This window comes from Pangasianodon hypophthalmus, chromosome 6 (assembly GCF_027358585.1).
Source record: "Pangasianodon hypophthalmus isolate fPanHyp1 chromosome 6, fPanHyp1.pri, whole genome shotgun sequence".
In the NCBI taxonomy this organism is placed as follows: Eukaryota; Metazoa; Chordata; class Actinopteri; order Siluriformes; family Pangasiidae; genus Pangasianodon; species Pangasianodon hypophthalmus.
Window position 1 is genome coordinate 2,468,950 of NC_069715.1, and position 21,853 is coordinate 2,490,802.

General features: G+C 38.7%; 1 protein-coding gene across 4 annotated transcripts in view; it reads left to right on the forward strand.

The window, feature by feature from the left end:
• The window catches only part of LOC113534663 (protein unc-13 homolog C), a 187,428-nt gene that overhangs the window by 14,234 nt on the left and 151,341 nt on the right, over positions 1–21,853 (forward strand). For 3 of the 4 annotated variants that reach the window (XM_053234714.1, XM_053234713.1, XM_026927612.3), the window contains 3 exons: positions 1,700–1,778; positions 9,533–9,586; positions 18,903–19,122. In XM_053234714.1, the coding sequence (XP_053090689.1) occupies positions 1,700–1,778; positions 9,533–9,586; positions 18,903–19,122 (353 nt within the window). Of the gene's footprint in view, positions 1–1,699; positions 1,779–8,350; positions 8,357–9,514; positions 9,587–18,902; positions 19,123–21,853 lie in introns of all 4 variants that reach the window. The other variant, XM_026927613.3, reaches the window with a different exon arrangement.

A 21,853-nucleotide genomic window follows, 5' to 3' on the forward strand; every position in this document is an offset into this window, starting at 1 on the left:
GATGCTCCAGCACGTTGGATTTAAAATAAAACAAAGACTAAGACTGGAAAATGTCAGCTTTTGTACATCTCTCGAAGCTTATATACTTAAATCACATAGCTGCTGATATTCACTGGAAAAAAAACATAATTTGTAGTTTATATAATTTTCATAGATGTAAAAAGTTCATAGATGTAACAAAAAGGTCATAGAGTGTATGTAGATATTAATAACCAAACAATTGTAATAAAAAGAACCTGAACATGCTATAAATATCCTCTTAAATTCTCTTGAGCTTTTATAATGATTCTATATTCTTATTACTATTATAAATGATTATATAGAATTTTTTAATATATATTTTGCTATATGGTTCATATTTAACAATGTTTTAAGATCAACTGCAAAATAGAGATACGATTTTCTTTATTAAACCAAATGCCAATATGGGGTACACAAACTTTTGCTCTCAAGAGATTTTCTGAGCTCTGCATTCTGTATTTATGGTCATGAGCTGATTATCGTGCCTAGTTATCCAAATACCAGCATTTTCACTTCCTGTTTGTTTCGGAGGCTTTTTATTTTTCTTCAGTTTCATAAATGAATGTTTGAAGAGCACAGGCTGGGTCAAGATCGTTTCACATTTCGGCTCTAAACTTGCTTTAGTAGTGTGTTTACATATTGTTGTAACAAGGGGGTGAATACTTATGCACGCCACTGTACACTGTATATTACATTCACATTACATTTACATATATTATCTTACATATACAGCAGGTGAAAGACTTTTAATTAGTGAAATGTGCACAAACTTTGTTTGTGTGTGTGTGTGTGTGTGTGTGTGTGTGTGTGTGTGCAAGAGGATTTGTAAGTGACCTGAGGTAGCCTGCAGTGACAGCTCGGGGTCCTCTCATACCTCACTGTGTGACACCAGCAGAGAGGCATTGGGACTCCAATTTATCACTGACAAACACACACACACACACACACACACACACACACACCATTTTTCACATTTTAGCCATTCCAAGTTATTTACTTACTTTGTATATAGGATACAGTGGTGTTGCTTCTCTGACTAATCCCCTCACTGACTTTCTGCAGGGTCACGGTTGTTCCATAGTCTTTTCTTTTTTTAAATAACAGATTTAATGTCACTCTTTGGGATGTTCACATTTTGGAATAACTTTTTATACCCAAATCCGAACTCATATTTTTCCAGAACTTTGTCGCAGAAATGTTTTGATTGCTCCGTGATGTTCATAATTAGTAAATACAGTAACAGTTTCCTTATTGGTTTTCTGTGTATTCCCTGTATTTTTTTATCCCATTCTCTCCTTCTCATCCTTTTTTTCTTCCTCTCTCACTGCTTTTCATCATTCTCTATTACCATTTTCTTTTCCACATCTTTGTCTCTCAACCATCTTTTTTATTTCCACCTCTCTCTCTCTCTCTCTCTCTCTCTCTCTCTCTCTCTCTCACTTTCTCCCTTTTCCTTAATATTTGTCCCTGTCCATCTGGCCATCCTTTTACCTCTTCAGTGCTTCCAACACTTCGTTATGTCTCTCTCTCTCTCTCTCTCTCTCTCTCTCTCTCTCTCTCTGTCTGCTGTTTGCCAGTGCAGTAAATTTTAGCGCCCCTGTTTGGATGTGTAATGTCGTACATGCCGCTCCATTATTATGATATTAACAGCAGCTGATTCTGTGCTCTTCCCCGGCAGAGCTGGCAGTATTCTTTACGGCATCGACAGCATGCCAGATTTACGGCGTAAGAGGACCGTTCCCATCGTCCGCGACCTGGTGAGTTCTCTGCTCCAACACTGAAGTGTGTGTGTGTGTGTGTGTGTGCGCATTATAATGCATCCTGTAATCCCTGAAGACTGAACAGGTTAGATTATGAGAGATATCTGTAAAGATCATCAACGAAAAATAAGAAAGCAAATGGCTTCCTTTGTCCTTCCTGATGATCTGTGTATATACATCTATTCAATCAATTCTGCTGTGAAATTCTCAACTGAGTACTCACAATTTGAAAAAACTCACAGTGGTTAAGATGTTGGACTACTGATTGGAAGGTGGTGAGTTCAAATCCCAGCACTGACAAGCTGCTATTGCTTGGCCCTTGAGCAAGGCCCTTAACCCTCAACTGCTGAGCTGTATAAAATGAGATAAATGTAAGTCGTTCTGGATAAGAGCGTCTGCCAAATGCCATAAATGTAAATGAGTATCATAAATACTTCTGCAACATTTTCATCGACTTTTACATCAGTTTGTCCAACTACAGCTAAGGCAATAGCACTTACACAACAGCATTTCTCTATTTCTCAGCACTTCTCGAATACTTCTCAGGAAGGCTAGACTGATGCAAATGAGCTAACCATTAATGTTCACTGCACGTGCTGAGACATCAGGTGTGTTTACAATGACAAACTCGGATAAGTTTCTGAGATGGAATTCCAACTTAGGTGTCTGTTTTATTGCACAATTTCTAACTGATTGTAAGCAAAATCCTGCAGTAACCATACAGTTATATCTATCTATCTATCTATCTATCTATTTAATCAGAGGTCATATTACTAAGGACGTAACCAATATACCAATACTATAATATATTATTCAAAATAAAAGCATAATGTGTTTTAAACAGATACATTACAGATACGAATAGAAGGAGCAGCGATTTATCTTTTTAGAAAGATCAACAGAAAGGGTCACAGGGTGTCTGATTGAAACTAGAGGTGTGTATCGGGATCAGATCCTGCAGATCGCAACAAAAATGCCATGTTCCTTAAAGACTACATGCATTTACAGCATTCATTCATCCTTAGTAACTGCCTGGTCAGGGTCATGCTGGTTTATATTAGACTACTGGTTTGGTTATATTGTTATATTGCGTTATTATTTTAAAAAATAATAATAAATAACAGTCCTGTGCTCATCTCTTTTGGAGACCAGTTATGAACTGGAGTGATGTAGCTGAGGCTGAGGAACTGTCAGAGGCAGAATTCACACACCATGCTGACACTGCAGAGTTAGGCCACGCCCACATTTAGGCCACATATTCGGATTAAATCCAAATACAGATACGAATATCTTTCGTTTCAGATACGGATAGTGTCACTCTCCCACCCACAAACATGATGGATGAAAAATGATCTATAAAAGTCATAAAGTGTACAATGAACCAGGAACCAAAACTAATGAGTTCTCTCAGTTCCTTTAGTTCCACAAGGAACAAACTGCATCTTTGTTACACAGAGAGCCAAGAAGTGCATTTCATCCATTTAGTCCACATGGACATGATAGTCACATTATAAACACGTGATTGTTTGTCTTGTCTGTGAATATATGTTCCTTTTATTTTTTTTATTCACACAGTGGTTTATAAGTAATGATTTTTTATCCATTGTAAAGTCTTTTCATGTTTGTTTAAAACCATTTACAGCATTTTAAGATTTTTAGAGGATGTTCTTAGTGTTTTTTTTTTTCATGTGAGATTTTCTATTTTTCCATGAAATTACTTTTTTATTATAAATATTTAACTCAGTATGAAAGTACAAGCATTGATTCTGTATTCATTTATATTTTGCATGTTAAAAAAAAAAAATCAACACTGCCTGGGTAAGTATGGGTCGCTCTTGTGTTGTTTTGGGACTCGTGCGTGTTCTACATGCCATTCCCTCATTGGCCCATATTTATTATGGGGGATATTTTTCTGTGAGTTGTCAGATTTCCTGCCAGCCCAAAAAAGCTCAGCCTTTCATCTAGAAAGAGCTGAAGATGGAAAATAAATAAGACAAAAACGAAGCCTGAGAAATGTTGACAACTCCACCCAAAAATATATCCGAGGACTTCATTGAGTTCTGACTGAACTGTGCGTGTCCTCAAAGCGTGCAGCGGGAAAAAAAATTCTCTTACCGTGCCGGATGAAGTCAGTGCTGTGTGCTGGGTCGTGTCTCAGCTATCCCATCATGACTCTGTCCTCGTCTATGAACAAAGTAGAGGTCCGATTCATTCAGGATGCAGGACAGAGAACCCAGCTGTGTCCCGATTGCGCTCTCTAATGGGCATCTCGGGGTCAATGAGGGCAGAGCTTAAATTAAACCTGGCCAGCCAATTGCAATGTTCATCATACCATTTTAGAAAAAAAGAGTTCTTCAGGGGTTCTTTGAATAGTTAGGAACTCTCTCTGACTGTGTTGTAGCTAGAACCTATAAGGGTTCCTGCAGAAGGACAAACCAAATGATCCTTGATGTATGCGCAGGTTCCATAAAGTCAGTTTTTTCTTTGGTCCTTTGATTTTTTTTATGTAGAACCCTACAACCAAGTAGAACTTTTAAGATGCTGGAAGTTTGAACAATCCAGAGAACCCTTAAGGATTTTTTGCAAAGATTGTCTTTATTAGGTTTCTACAGAGCGCCTATAAGGGTTCCGCCAGAAGGACAAACCAAACACGAAGGCTAAGAATATAAAATGAAATGCTAGTGCTGATGTCATCATCCTAAAAAAATGTTCCTCAAGGGATCTTTGAGTGTTTAGTTGAAAATGGCTTCCAACAAGCAAGGGTTCTATGTTTGTTTCCTTTGGAGAACCCCCCAAATTGTCTATGTAGAACCCTACAGCAGAGTATAACTCCTTTTTTAAAGTAGAACTGCTTTAGGATATGAGATTACCAGTCCAGAGAACGCTTGAATTAGTCTTCTTTCTGCTGTAGGGTTCTACAGCAAAGAAGAACCAAAATAGGATGCTAGACATTTTAACAATCCAGAATAACTTTAAGGAGGGTTCTACAGAGAATCCAGAGGGACAAACCAAAGCACCCTTGACACAAGTGCTATGGTAAGCACCTTCTTCTGGAGAAACCACCAAAACGTTTATATATAGAACCTTACAATGATGTTCCTTTTCAAGTAGAACCACTTTAGGATGGTAGAAGCCTTAACAATCCAGAGAACGCTTGAGGAAGTCTTTTATTCAAAGAGTGTCTGTGTGTGTTCTATAGTGAACATGTAAGTGGTCCATTAGGGTTATTGATGTCATCACCTGAAAAAGGATTTCCTCAAGGGTTCTTTGAATAGTTATGGGATCTAAACTTCCTCAGGAGGTTTTAGTTAAAAACAAATTACAGACTATACGTGTCTAGAACCCTACTACATAGCAGAAATATTTCTTTCAAGTAGAACTGCTTTATGATGTTAGTCTCAACAATCCAGAGGAACTCTTGAAGATTTTTTCTGTTGTAAGGTTCTACAGGGAACCTTTAAAGGGTCCCCCAGAGGGGTAAACCAAAGAAGCCTTGACGGTTCTACATTTATCTTTTTTTTCCTAAGCATTACCTCAAGCATTCAAGGAAGTGAAAAGAAATGTTTAATGATGTCATCACACTTATGGAAAAGGGTTTCTCAAGAGCTCTTTGGATAGTTAAGGTCCTTCACTTCCTAAATGGATTTACAAAAATAAAAGGTTCCATCATGCACCCTCAAAGGTGTTTGATGGAATCCTTTTGGGTTCCTTTGGGGGACCATTAACATTTCTATGTAGAAAGAGTAGAACCACTATTGTACTCTAGAAATCTTCAAAATCCAGTGATTTTTTTTTCTGTCTGTGGATTCTACAGATAACTAATTTATTTGTTGCCCTAGAGGGATAAACTAAAGAGCTCTTGAGGGTTCTAGATTCACCTTAGCTTTGTCGCTTATGTACTATGCCAAGCACTACTACGATATAAAAAAGAAAGCCTAGTGCTGATGTCATTACAATAAAATGGCTTCCTCAAGCCTTCTTTGAATAGTTAGAGCTTGTTTGCTTCCTTAAAAGGTTTTAGTTGAAAGCAGGTTCTTTGGTGTTTTTGGAAGAAATCACTCAAATGCTCCTTTGTAGAACCCTACAACAGTGTTTCTTTCAAGTCTGCTTTAGGAAGAGAAAAGACGGTTTTAAAGAGAGCCTATGACAGAAAAGACAACCTTCCTCAAGGGTTATCTGGAATGTTAGGACTTCAGGGTTCTTCGAGGTGCAAACTAAAGGTTATGTCCAGAGCAACAAAGCAAAGAAGATTTGAGGGTTCTAGAGTTACCCATTTTTTTAGCCTGCAAGCACTGCCTATTAAGTACTTTTAGGGAAATGGGTTCCTTAAGGATTCTTTGGATAGGTAAGAGTACTTTGCGTCCCAGAAGAGGTTTATTTTGAAAATGGTTCCATCACTCACCCTCAGGGGTACTGGATAAAAGCTTTTTTGGTTCCTTTGGGAGAACCATTAAAGGTTTTTCATCTGCCTATTTTGTAAGGTTCTCCACCAGAGGGTCAATTGGCAAACAGTTGAGGGTTCTAGATTTTCTGTTTTTCTAAGATTATAAGCAATATATCAAACACTGCTAGAAAATGTAAATAAGTGAAAAGAAAAAAGAAAATTGCTACTAGTATCATCATACTTAGGGGAAAAGGGTTCCTCAAGAACTTACTGGATAGTTAAGGGTTCTTACCTTATTAAAGAGGATTTATTTGGGGGTTGGGCAGAGGTTCCATTAAGCACCCAAAAGGGTTCTTTGTTTGGTTCTTCTGGACAACCCTACAAATGAGAGTATCACTTTCAGAGAAAGTTTCATGTAAAACACTTGAGGAACCATTTTTGTAACCCTTTTTCTCTGGTTCCCCCAGAGATACAAACCTAAGAACCCTCAGGGGTGTTAGATGGAATGGAGTATATGATCCAGTTTCTTATTGGCTGAACAAATGTAACATAAGCTCCGCCCCCTTTGTCCCAGGGATGCATGTGATTTGAGTGGATGAGGACAGGTGAGGGAACCAGGTGTGTACAGCAGGGAATAAAAGCTTCTCTTAAGGCCGTTATGTGTTAATTAAGTAAAATTAACGAGCATATCCGACCTTATTCATCCGCGCGCTTCCATTTTATGGCATTGCCTGCAGCAAGCCTCAGTCACTCCGCTGCATGCTGATTATTCTACACTTACATAAACGCATAACGAGTTCATGTACAGGTTCGAGTTTCCCTCTCCCACACCTCCCTCTGCTTTCTGGTGCCTTTCGCTAACCGTAGACCTCACGTCTTTACCTCGATTGGCTACTCACGGCTCGATAACTGGTAAAGACAAATCTATATACTATCCTGCATCTCTTATTTGTACACATATCCTTCTTATCTATTTCTGTCTCTTTCTCTCCCTTTCCCTTTGTCTTTTCCTCTCTTTAGTCTATCCATAAATTCCCACATGTAGGTTAGGGGTTGCACGACTACTAATTTTTACTAGTTGAGCAGTACTTCAAAAAAGTAGTCGACTAGTCGTCTTTTCCATAGGTGAAGCAAAAACTCTTTCAGGACATCACTATTTTAAAGATGTTTTATTTGTGCAGCAAAGAACGTATCAAACCACACTTCAGGTAACAGCCTGGCGTACGGGCGACAAATTACATTTCCAGCTTCAATGCTTAACAATGAAAGAAGAGAAATCAGTGCAACACAGCAGCGACTGGGAGACGTTCACACCTTCTTCATCTCTGGCCTCAGTAGTGTCTGAAAATGAGTCTGGATAGTTCTCTGCGAGCCAGCGTGCTCCGCTGATCTGACTCTAATCTAGCTGAGAGCGATTCAATAGCGATGTGCAACCCGCGGCTCCGAAAGCACTCTTTCACACAATGCTGGTCACAGCGCCACAGTGCAAGGATTTTATTCACATTTACATTTTATTTAGCTTGAAGTTTTCTTGCGCACACCTCTACACTTCACTGCACTGCAAAGTGATATCACTGTTAACGGTCCATTAAAGCAAATGAAAATAAACAATTTTCCTGGCATTGTCTTGTGCAGTTGACTTTAAAATCATCTAGTCTAAATATATTTTCAGACTAACGGAGCACATTTAGCTGCTTCCTTTACCATCTGCCTGACCAGTCGACATCCCCACCAACGTGACTAGTGAATGTGAATGTGTTAGTCGACTAGTCTATGCAACCCCTAATGTAAGTGTGTGGTCAGTGTTTTGTAGCTGACTTCACGTGGAAAATGTGAATTGTGTCGTCGTCCGTGTCTAAGAATTATAGCGCATTATGCATAAGAGAAGGATGATTATTTATACAGCAAAAGCATGAGTGAAATTTGATCTGTAATGCATGTTTCGAGGCCATGTAAGGACTGTATTTACAATAATACTACTTCTCAAAAAAAAAATTTTACTCTGCTTCTGAAAAACTGAAGCGCATTATGAAACTCAGCATGGGAGTCAATATATAGCTACAGATGCACCAAACACTCCAATCCTGACAGTGTAAAGCTCTGATTAATTCTTCATTTCACTCACTAATTACATTTTTTCTCTTCTTTCCTGCTCTGCTTTCATTCCTTCCTCCGAACAACATAGGCCTTGGTGAGTATCTGTCTTTTTTGTGTTATTTTTAATTGTGCTAATTGCTTTAATTGCAAATAAAGTGCTAATTAGAGTCCATAAGAATGGCATAGTGATTACTTGAAATTGCTTGTGGAGGTTTAAGAGGTGATTGAGTTTAAGGAGTAAAAAAAATTAATGTTTTTATCTTCTCAAAAAAATGAAGACAGCGATATATTCTGGAGATTCTGGAGTTACTGAAAATATTTCTTTACATTTCTTTACATTCTTATAAAAGTTTCCTGAACGTCTCGTCTATAATCACAGGATTTTATATGTTGCGATAAGACTTCTTTTGGAACTGACAGAACTTTCAGAATTTGTTCATATTGGAATAGAGTTTATTTTAGCTGGATGGTGAATTCAGGCCTAATGTGAATTGGACAGGAAGTTTAGAAATAACAGAATGTTTATGTCTAAACCATAGTTTGGATATTTTCCTATGTTTATGCCATATTTTTGTATTATTTTCCAATGTTGCATAATATTGCACAATATTGCATACCTCCTACAAGTTTATGCAGTCTGTGTAAAATATGACCATGACAACATTGTAATGTTGCATTTTTCTTTTTTTCTGTTATTATTTTTATTATTTATATTTCATATTTGACTGAAGCACTGGTGAGAATGGGCAAATTAAGACTTCATTGTGCATATGATGAAGTTCTTGGGTCATGAATCTTCATATTAGTGACTAATTTTCTCTCAGGATTCTCTATTTATTTTTGTGGTATTGTTTTTGACCCCTTGCTGTATCACTTTTCTTCAATTCAATTCAACTCAATTCAGTTCAATTTTATTTGTATAGCAATTTTAACAACATATACATTCAAGATACACATTCTACATTAAGTGTATGAATTTATCCCTAAATATCCCATTCCTTTATAAATAGTCACACATAAAGACTAGATGGCAAAAACAACTTTACAAAAGAATGTTCACTTTGTAGGGTCTGTAAATGTAATTCTGAGCAGCGCGGTTAGCTCGGCCGAGTCGCGGCAATATGCTGCATTTATAGCACTCACAAGACAGGCATTGATTCAATAAAGAGCTTCGACGGAGGCAGTATGCCAATTTCCAGAGCGGTTTCGATGTGAAATGTGATTTGTGTGTAATGCATTCTTTTCTCTGCAGACCTTGGCTGCTCGAAAGGCAGGCATCTCGTTTGCACTTGTGACCAGATCCACCCTGAACAATGAGGACCTGGTAAGTGGTAAAGACACAATGCATAATGGACATTTACGCACACAGTCCATCCGAGAGGAAATAGGACACACACTTGCATGAATACACACACACAATCAGTGCCTCATGATTTTTTTATTGAAATCAATCGGACAAATCAATAACAATCTGGTATTGATAGAAATAACAGATCATAACAAACAAGACACAAACAGGAAGCGTGGAAAATCTGTAGAGACACTCCCAAAACAGGAAGTAAACAAAAGTGGAGTATGTGTCTACAAACTGCAGACCAGTACACGTGTTTAGCTCATATTACTGAGCTCGGTAATAACTCTATGACAACACAATGCACTCATAGGAATACCAGTGTCTTCCTTCTTTTGACCTGAAGATTTTTATATATAAAAATCACAGACACACCCACATTTCCCTTCTATGGCCTTTAGACCACGCCCCCACTCAGAATTGCTCTGACTATCATAAATTCCTATTTCCTTCTAAGGCCTTCAAAGCCTGCCCATTCAGAGCTCCTTTCAGTTCTATATACAGACTTAAAGACACACCCACATTACCATATAAGGCCTTCAAAGCCTGCCCATTCAGAGCTCCTTTCATTTCCATATATGGACTCAAATACATGACTCATTCCCGTCAAAGGTCTTACGGTCTTGATGACATGCTCTCATTTCCATATATGGACTCAAAGACACACCCACATTCTCATCTATGGCCTTCAAGGCATACCTACTCACCAGCCACTCGTAGCACCATATGGGGAAGTGGTACCTCAATGGTTAAGACATTGGACTTGTGATCGGAAGGTTGAGAGTTCAAATCCTCCATCGCCAAGCTGCCACTGCTGGGCCCTTGAGCAAGGCCCTCAACTGTTCAGTTGTGTAAATGAGATAATTGCAAGTCGCCCTGGATAAGGGCATCTGCCAAATGCCATAAATGTAAATGTGAATGTTAAAACATGCCCAAATCTCTACCTATAGCCTTTAAGTCACGCTCACTCTTCTGCTATTCTTATCAACATTTTTGGAAACAAAGACATGCCCACTTTCCCATCTATGTCCTTTAAAGCATTACCCACTCAGAGATGGTGTCATTTCCATATTTGGATGTAAGGACGTGCCCACATTTCCATCTATGACTGGTCTTTAGGTCGCACCCACTCACCAGCCACTCTCATTACCATATATGGACTCCTTACATCTACAGACAGACACACCCACATTCCCTATCAGTGGCCTTACATGAACTCCTATTCACCAGCTACTTTAATGTCCATATATAGACTCAAAGACACACCCACTTTTGCAGCTCTGATGTGGTGTGCAAATGTACTTTATTAAAACAGGATGGTTCTTAGAGACTAACTGATCAAGTAAGTGGAGTTAATTTGTAACTACTAAACTGCTGAAACTGTGAAAATTCTTCAGTCAGAGATAACGACTGTAATATTTCTGTAATACGCTAATGTGAGATCAGCAAACGCATGTAGGTTTTGGGTCATAATTTTTTTATGCTGAGGCTTCAATGATTCCACTTTTAATTACGGAGCTGTACGATAAGTTCTGTGGTCATTCCAGCAATGCGATAGAGGAATGAGAGAATCTGAATCAATGTAGAGAAAGAATTACTCCTCCTTTCTGCTGACCTTCATCCCTCGCTCTCCACATTAACCCAACGCATCCAGATAAATCCATCTTACTACTGAGGAAAGCACTGCATTTGATCTGTTTGGACTGGAAAGTTATTTCGGATCAGAGAGGTATTTCAGGCATCGTTAGAACTGGATAGATATGTATTTATGACTCTGTTTGGATTGGACAGTTTAATCTGAATTAAACTGGCATTTTAGAGATTGCTAGTTCAGGATTTTATTTTGTTTGGATTGGACATTTTTCAGGCCTTGTTCAAATGAAACAGTGATTTTCATGTTTGTGAAACACTTTATGGCTTAGACTCGAGATTAGACAGGCATATCAAAGTTTTTTGGACTCTTATTTTAGGATTTTTTTAAGGTTTGTTTGGGTTAGACAGATCATTTACAGCTTGTTTGACCTGGAACAGATACTGTATTTCTGGTTTGTTTAGATTGGATATATTTTTTAATTGGATATGGTTGGATATGACAGAATGAAATGCTTCTGTTAGATCACACACACATTTTAAAGTTCATTTGGATTAGATGTTTGGTTTAGACTGGCAATTTGGACTCATTGCTGGTTTGTTTGGATTGGACAGGTATTTCAGGTCTCATCTGAATTCAATTGACATTTCACAGTTTGCTCTGATTACACAATAATTTCAGGATTTATATTGGACTTTTTCAGGGTTCGTTTAAATTAATAATTTCTAGATTTGGTTTTATGGCTTTATAGCTTATATATTAGACTGGCATTGTGGGTTCATTTACATGGGAGTGTTAGTGAAGGATTGCTTTTCCTTAGGGTTTAGACAGTTTAGGGCTCATTTAGGCTGTATATCTGGTCTTGTGGATTGGACGGTGATTTAAGGCTTTGCTGGCTGATGATATAGGGATTGGACAGATATTTTAGAAGTTGTTCGAACTGGACAGATGAGATTGGATTGGAGAGTTCTTAGGGTTTGTTGATTAGGGCTCTGTTTATTTGGAATATTTGAGTACGGTTGTTTCCTTCAGTTCTGGATCTTATCGACTTGTGCTGAGGTTGTAGCGTGATGTCTCGCTGATCTCTTCATTCTCACAAAAAAGCAAGAGAGACACAGTGAGTGTCTAAAGCAGGATAGAAAGACAGTAAAGTGTGATTAGAAGAAGAGAGTCGGAAGCAGGCTGTAGTGCAGATTGGGAAGTGGGCTGAGCAGATGTTGGAGCGTTATTAACTGTAGCGGGAATAAAAAAGAGACAGAGAGAAAATGAATTCCTCTGGGAGATCGCAGTCTAAAAATGGCTGCTGGAGCCATATGGCAGGAGGGTCCAACATTTTCTTATCAGGGCCCAGATGGAGAACAGGAAATATGGGTCACAGGTAACAGGCTATCTGTACTAATAAAAGTAAAGAGCATCGCTGTTCACTCTGCCTTTTATTTGAAGAGAGCTTAATAGGACTTCCTGCTGTGTGTTTCAGCAGCGGTGTCTAAATAAAGACATACGCATCACACAACTCTTTCATAAAGCAATGCTGGAATACATGATGTTTATGATCGACTAATGGAGATAACTTTTTATCCTTATTCAGCAGATTATTCGTTCGTTTTTACTAAGCACATATTAATGACACTTCAAGAAAGTAGTCATCGTGCTTCACAGCAGTGTTATAAAGGCACATTTGAGTGCTGCTTTAGTTTGAGGGCTTCAGAAGAAACCATTTGGCTGGAATACAGGCTTGCTCAATTCAATCTATTTTACGGATTTATTAGGAAAAGTTATTCTGAGTTGTGAGTCAAAATGAAATTTTTAGCACAAATATGACATAGAAAGACTTGTGCAAAGGAATTCTCTCCATTTTTCTTTTTTCTTCTTTAAGTCAGACTAGAGAAAGAATAAAATTTTACAAACATCTACAGCCTAAGATAACTTCTTCATATGTTTACATTCGCTGGATTAAATCTAGCAGCTCTGGTCCATTTTTAATTGGAAACCTTCCCCTTAATTAGCCTACAGTGTATAGCTAAAGCAGCTAGAGGAGCACAGGGTCATTAAAAGCCTGCGCTGAAACTTTTCTCACAAAACCTCTCTGATGAAATATCCTGCTTTAACATTTAGCATTATTAAAGCCACCGCTGTACATGCGCTGTGCTGCACAGGGCTTTTGTTAGCTGAAGTAAAATGAAACACACACGCAGTGTAATTGAGTGCTTAACATTTTATAGTAACATGATTTATTCCCGCCGTTCGATGCTCGATTCGTAAAGGTGTGTGTGAGACTGGTGTGTGTGACACTAGTTTTATCAAATGAGTGAAAAGAACAACAGGAGGGAGAAGCTGGACTTTCAGTAAAGTGAAGAAAAAAAAAAACAGACACACTGACCACTCACCCTCTCTCTCCCTCTCTCTCTCTCTCTCTCTCTCTCTCTCTCACACACACACACACACACACACTCTTTTCTCTCTCTCTCACACACATTCTCATTCTACTTTTAACTCTCTCTCACCCATACACACCACTTCTTTCTCTCATCCAAACACATATTTCTTTTCTGTCTCTTTTCTGTTCTTTCTCTTGTTTTCTCTCTGTGTTTTATCTCTCGTTATACTGTATTTTTTCATTCTTCTTTCACCCATCATCTATTCTTTCTCTCTCTCTCTCTCTCTCTCTCTCTGTCTCTCTGCCTCTGTCTGTCTCTGTCCCCATGTCTCATTCACTGTGTCTTTCTGTTTCTCTCTCTCTCTCTCTGCCTCTGTCTGTCTCTGTTCCTATGTCACTCTCTCTGTGTCTTTCTGTTTCTCTCTCTCTCTCTCTCTCTCTGCCTCTGTCTGTCTCTGTCCCTATGTCACTCTCTCTGTGTCTTTCTGTCTCTCTCTCTCTCTCTCTCTCTCTCTGCCTCTGTCTGTCTCTGTCCCTATGTCACTCTCTCTGTGTCTTTCTGTCTCTCTCTTTCTCTCTCTCTCTCTGTGCTATAAACAGACAGATGCACATTGATCTCTCAGCTTCATGTGGAGGCTAAAAGTTGTGACAGATTTACAGATGTTCTCTCCCTGCCTGAGGTCACATGACCTGCTCCGAAACACTTCAAGTGTAAAATAACAGCGTTAGTCTCGGCACTGCGTCCAGCTCCATCCAGCTCCAACACTGTGTGTGTGTGTGCATGTGTGTGTGTGTGTTAGTTATCAGTAAACCAAAGTGCACGTACAGTCCAAACATAAAGTCAAATAGTCATTAAGATAAATAAATATTATTCAGGGTTCAGTTGACTCTCCTGTGGGATCAGTCGACTCTCCTGTGGGTTCAGTCGACTCTCCTGTGGGTTCAGTCGACTCTCCTACAGGTTCAGTCGACTCTCCTGTGGGTTCAGTCGACTCTCCTACAGGTTCAGTCGACTCTCCTGTGGGTTCAGTCGACTCTCCTACAGGTTCAGTCGACTCTCCTGTGGGTTCAGTCGACTCTCCTACAGGTTCAGTCGACTCTCCTGTGGGTTCAGTCGACTCTCCTATGGGTTTGACAGACTTTCCTACAGGCTTTATCGACTCTGTGTTCAGTCGACTCTCCTACCAGCTTTATCGACTCTCCTTTGGGTTTGATCGACTATGGGTATTGACTTTTTAAATCTTTTTTTGTCTCTTTTCTCTTTCTTTAATATTTTGCATCTTTTTTTGTTTATTCTTTTCTTTCATTTATTTTTTGTCTGTTTTTCTCTTTTTCTCTTTTTAGTCTCTTTTTGTCTCTTTATCACTCTGTCTTTTCTCTCTTTTTAATCTCATTTTTTCCTTTTCTCTCCTTTTGTTCCTTTTCTCTCTGTTTGTCTGTTTTCTTCCTTTTCTCTTTTTTTCACAATCAGGTGAAAGTTCAAGAAAAAAATGTGCAAAACATCATGTAAAATGTAAAAGTTTGAAATGTTTGATTTAAAATTGAAATATAAAGTGAAGAATCTCAGGGAGTGTTGCTGAAAAAAATCTAAAACATGATTTAGCGAGTTCTGTGTTTAAATGGGGAGTCTTAGAAATCATGCAATCCTGAGAGCTAGTATTAACAGTACTGTGCTTAAAAGTGATTCTAAATGAGAGATAAGAGATTAAAATATCTACAGTTGCCGTATAAATGAATAAAATAGAGTGCAGATACAGATATTTGAAGAGATAGTGGCATTACATTACACCTCTAGCATACAGTGGCACTGAACACAGAACGTATCCAATCCCGGTTTATTCCATTACGTAGAGCCGCTGTACATTTTCACGTCTTGTATCTCGCACTAAACTAGTTTGCATGCATGGAGCAGGAAAAGGTGCGCAGAGATCGATACGGTGATGGAGGGAAGTTCAGGATGAGTTGTCAGCCGGCTGCTTGGGAGAGAGCGAGTCTGCGGTCAGAATAGCGCTGGACTCTGTGCCAATCTGGCGTGAGCTTCATATCGATCTCGATAATGTTTACGAGGGAAAATGAGTCGGTGCAGCTTACTAATGAATTTTATTATAAAACAGACCAACAGGCTGCTGCTTGTACTGATGCAGGACCGGAGTTAAGCAGCTGTACGCACACCAATACTTTAAAAACCCCAGAGGACATGAAGCTGTGATTGCTTGCTAATGGTCTAGTGGAGTACAGAGCAGGAATAAGTGCTGGGATTACAAAGTCTACATGAAGTTTATCTGAATTTATCACCTTAGCTAAGTAGTGTTGAGTAAAGCTGAGAAAGATTTTAATCATGTGTGTGCACATTTGAGGAGATAAATTATCATCAGCAGCTTTTACCTACAAACCTACAGCATTGAGCGAGTGAAATGTAACGTAGCAAGTGAGAGCTAGCCTAGTGAATGAAATCTAACGTAGCAAGCAAAATCTAACGCAGCGAGTGAAATCTAACGTAGCAAGCAAAATCTAATGTGGTGATTGAAATCAAATATAGCGAGTGAAATCTAACGTAGCAAGCTAGCGAATGAAATCTAACGTAGCAAGCAAAATCTAATGTGGTGATTGAAATCAAATATAGCGAGTGAAATCTAACGTAGCGAGCAAAATCTAACATAGCAAGTGAAATCTAACCTAGTGAATGAGAGCTATGTTAGCAAACAAAATCTAACATAGCGAGTGAAATCTAACATAGCGAGTGAAATCTAATATAGCAAGTGAAATCTTACGTAGCGTGTGAAATCTAACATAGCAAGTGAAATCTAACGTAGCAAGTGAAATCTAACATAGCAAGTGAAATCTAACGTAGCAAGTGAAATCTAACATAGCAAGTGAAATCTAACATAGTGAGTGAAATCTAACCTAGTGAATGAGAGCTATGTTAGCAAACAAAATCTAACGTAGCAAGTGAAATCTAACATAGCGAGTGAAATCTAACATAGCGAGTGAAATCTAACATAGCAAGTGAAATCTAACATAGCAAGTGAAATCTAACGTAGCAAGTGAAATCTAACGTAGCAAGTGAAATCTAACGTAGCGTGTGAAATCTAACATAGTGAGTGAAATCTAACATAGTGAGTGAAATCTAACGTAGAGAGTGAAATCTTGCGCAGCGAGTGAAATCGAATGTAGCGAGTAAAATATAACATAACAAGTGAAATCTAACCTAGCAAGTGAAATCTAGCTAGATAGATTAGTTAGAGAGTGAAAGCTAATCTAGCACTTGTAGCTACCATGTAACTATAGTTGACTGGTTGCCACAGGGAGGTTGAACAATCCTGATCCTCGCTGCTTGTCCTGTTGTGTTGATTTAAGCTCACTAGCAACTTTACAGTCTTGGACAGAATACTGTAAATCAAGAATACTCATTAGAATATTAGGACTCACCCATTAGAGCCATTTTCAGTCCAGTCAGGAAGTGGAGCTGCTTTTTGAGCGGTGCTTTATTACATTTCTAGCTTTTTCTTTAGCCGAGTTTGGCAAGATTAAAATGTTTTTAGTACTTTACAGCATCCTAAAGACATTTCATAATTGACTGATTTGTTGAGTGTAGAGAGATTAATGATTACATCTGAGTCTTGAGGCTGAGACAATAGCTGTAACTTTGCGTGTGTGTGTGTGTGTGTGTGTGTGTCCTAGATATTGAAAGGATCATTACGGATGTGGCTGAATAAATACAGTCTTGGAGGATGGATTATTCAAGCTCCTGCAATCCAAAAGTGCTTAATAGTGGTGTACTTAGTGTTAATGTAACTGCTTCCAGTCACAGTGCTGTCAGTGGTTTATATATCGACCGTCACTGACATAAAGACGTATTAACATTGAAAAAAACCAGCTACACTGTAAACAGAATATGAGTGCTAATAATGAGCGAGGAGAATTAGTTACTTACATCCCTTTTTCACTGCAGGACAAACCTGTTGCTAAAGTTCCTGGGTTTAACTTCCTAGGTCTAGGTTTCAGGGTTACAGTTCCTGACCTTAAATTATTCACCTATTAGATCTTTTCCTAAAGTTCCTAGTCTGAGGTTTATGGCATAAAGCTCCTGGGCTTAACTTTATAGTCTTAAGTTCATGGTTTTAAGTTTCTAAGGTAATGTTCCTGACCAAAATGTCCTGAATTTAAATTCTTGGGCTAAAGTTCCTGAGATTGTGGGTTAAAATGTCTGCACATATATTACTTGTCTGAGGTTTATGGGCTTAAGTTCCTGAGCTAAAGGTCCTAGACTTAAGTTCTTGGGCTAAAGCTCCTAAGATTGTGGGATAAAATATCTGTCCTTACATTTCCTGGGCTAAATTCCTTGAGCTAAAGTTCCTGGGATTAATTTCCAGGTCTTAAATCCCTAGGCTTTGTGTTCTGGGTCTTTCTGGGTTAAAATGTCTGCCTTTAAATTCCTGGCCTAAAGTTTGTTGACTGCACCAAAGTTCCTGGGCTAAAGTTCTTGTGATAAAATTCCTGGTTCTAGGTTTGTGGGTTAAAATCTCCAGACATAAATTCTGGGCTAAATTTCCTGTACAAAAATTCCTTAAATTAACTTCCTGGTCTAAAGTTTCTCAGCTAAAATTCCTTGACCTACATTCTTGGGCTAAAGTTCCTGGGTCTAGGTTTGTGGGTTAAAATTTCTGGAATGAAATTCCTGGGCTAAAGTTCCTGGACTGAGATTCCTGATATTAAATTCCTTGGAAAAAGTTTCTGGGTTAAAATTTGGGGGATCAGGTTCCTGGGTCAAGTTTCTGGAATAAAATTTTTGTCCTTCCAAGCCTAAAGTACCTCTGATAAACATTTCTGCTCTTGGAATAAAGTTCCTGGTTTATGGGTTAAAATCTCTGGCTATAAATTCCTGGACTATAGTCCCTGAGTTAAAGTTCCTCCTCTTAGGATCCTGAATATAGGTTTCTCTGGTAATATTTCTGGATTTATTGGGCTCTTGTATAAAGTTCATGGGCTCATGTCCTGGATTTTATGTTCCTGGGCTTGGATTCCTGGGTCTAGGTTTCTGGGGTAAAAATTTCTGGTCTCAAATTCCTGGGTTAAAGTTATTGCTACTGGCCTTAAATTCCTGTGATTAAATTCCTGGGCTAAATTTTCTTAATAAAAAAAACTGCTATTATAAATTCCAATGGTGCTTTTAAGCATTCCTACAAATCTCTGCATTTTCTGCAAGATGGAGTCAGCACACTCATCATTTCCTCTCCAAGCCTAACTGATTTTTTAAATCACTTTCTCTCTCTCTCTCTCTCTTTCTCTCTCTCTCTGTCTCTCTCTCTCTCTGTCTGTAGAAGCTGCAGGTGTTGAGGAAGACTCTGCAGGCGTTGATCTATCCCATATCATCCACGACGCCGCATCATTTTGAGGTGTGGACGGCGACGGCTCCCACCTACTGCCCCGAGTGTGAAGGTCTGCTGTGGGGCATTGCGCGTCAGGGCATGCGCTGCACTGAATGTGGCGTCAAGTGTCATGAGAAGTGTCAGGACCTGCTGAACGCCGACTGCCTGCAACGTGAGTGTGCTTATTAACGTTGCCAGGTCCACTAGAAAGATCCTTATTATTCTGGAATACACTATTCTTGTGTAGGTAATCTTTATTTACCTCACAAATGCCAAACTTTCACATAGTTCTTAATTAAATTATGGTAGGAATGAAACTTTCTTGTGTTCCTGTGAAAGGATGAAGGGACTATGTAAAAAAAAATTGCATTCTGCTAACTAGCTAACTCAAGTGAATAGGAACGATGCTGACATATGGTCAGGAGGCAGCCAGGATGGTATCCTCAGCCCAGCTTTTTCTTTCTATAATACTCAGCTGCAGTGCAGTGCAGGCATTTTACTGTTTCTAGCCTAACCATCTGTGCGTTAACGCACCACCTTGGGAGGATGCTATGAAATTGTTGCCTTAAAAAACAGAAATTGGACACCAGCTGCCAACACTGTAGAATATCTCTCTCTCTCACACACACACACTCACTCACACACTGCATTGCATAAAGCCTTAAAGTTTCTTATGGAGATGAAGAAATAATAAAAATAAGAATAACGAACTAATATGTCCTACTTAGATGGATGCTTTTAAAAAAGTGCTTTTAAGTATATTACTTTTTCTCAGGCACGTCAATCCTCTCTAATGGTTATACTCAGAGTTGGCAACTGAAGTTCAAAAGTTACGTAAATATTTATCTGGGGAAAGTTCCTCGTATTCAGAGTTGGTTTGCGCATGCACTTAAGTAGATTTTCTGAGTATCCCATTCAGATTATTAAAATCATCTGCTTGTTGTTGCCTCTGGCGTTGCCAGATTTTCTTCCATATAGTATATATGTTTAGATAGATAGATAGATAGACAGACAGACAGACAGACAGACAGATAGACAGACAGACAGACAGACAGACAGATAGATAGATAGATAGATAGATAGATAGATAGATAGATGGGTGGGAAGAAGTGTAGGGGAAAATATTAGACAGAACTTGAAAACATCCCGATATATAAAAGTGGAAGCCGAATGAGGTCAGAAAGGTGGACAGATTATGGGAAGCCAAAGGGATTAAAATCAGAACATAATCAACAAGGAAAAATTGCACATCTAAGTCAGGTCATAACCTTAGACCAGAATTGTATTTTATATTACTTTTCACTTTTATATAACGGTTTCCTACATTACCCACAATTCTGTTTGACTACCTGCTGATAGTAGTGCAGTGGGATTTAGCCCTTGCTTCCTATTTAGGGCACCATGCAGCAGCACTTTAGTCCTTTAGTCTGTCCAGCTCTCTCTCCTCCTCATCTGTACACTCTGCTCAACTTTCACACTAATACCATCATCAATGACATCATCCTCGTCATCTCGTAGATCGCCCACTAGAGTCATATAGCTGCATTGCATTCTGGGACTTCGAGTCCAGCACATGCACCAACGTCTCTGCTAATTCTTCGTTGGATTTTTCAGTAACATGATGTTAAATATCACTGGAAAAAGTGTGAAAAGATACTGTTGCTCTTTTGTTTTTAGACACTAACATTAAAAACTCAGTGAATCAACACATCCACGAATGATGAAGAAATATAACAAGCTTGTTGGATACAACTAAAGTATCTTTCTAATGCACCTCTCTCTGTGTTTTTCTTCTTCACTCCTAATTTGACACTGGACCATGCCGGGAGTCCATGTATCAGGGAAATGAGCGCTGTCACAAGCAATTAACTCCAAGCCCCATCATATCTGCCTCAACACGCTGTCCTGAGAGCAGTTTGGCGATTTTCCTGCTTCAATACTTCCAATTCAACTTCTCAGTTCATTCCTAGGTTTAGTACTTTAGTAGATTGACAGAGATGTGGGTTTAGTCATCTGTGCACTCGTCAGAAAGGGAACTAAAGAGGAAACTAAACAGAACCTTGTTTACTTATCTAGGGTTCCTCCAGGCTATTGGTCTGACAGAAGAACGCTGTCGTTCTCGATCAGTCAGATTAATGATGAGTCTTACTGTAGGAGGAGAAGCTGTGTTTATTTTAATGGAGCGCGTGTGGCGCAGCTCAGAAGCCTGATGCATATTACAATCGACAGGACTGAGTTTATATTGAAATAGTTGTGATGTGTGTAGCAATTCTTTTGCTGGTTTGTCGATCGGTTCTGTATTTTTGTTATTCCTGTGAGAAGCTAGCAGTCTAGCTAACAGTTCATAAATTTTGGATGCCACTAAAGATCACATGTTAATAAAAATTATTGTTTCATGGTGGATTTTTCCTTTAAGCTTTTTAATTTCAGCGTCTGCGTCATTGTTTGACAAACTATTAGCTCAGCTTTGTCATTAAAACACATGCTCTCTACAGTACACACTTCACAGTCTTACTTTATCTCAGTAAACACTGTTAAGTTAGTAAAATGCTCTCTGAATGTTTAATGGCAGTTGATTTTGTTTTTTGGGGCTTTGTAAAAGTTCTTACAACCTTGTTGTGACATTTTCAGCTGTTGGAAAATTAGCACTAGTGCTAGTTTTTGTTTGACTGGGAATGTTGGGAGAAAAACATTGCAGTAATGTTATTTTTTTAGAGTATATTACAACCTAATGTACACACAGTAACGAAGATTTTAAATTTCCAAGTTTAAAATATCTGTTCTCAGTGTGAACAATCCCATAATTCTGTTTAACAGACGAGAGTGAAACAAATTAGCCAGAGGAGTGAATTCCTTTAAGTGTCTCGTCGTTTATAGTGATATTTGTCTTTATATTTACATCC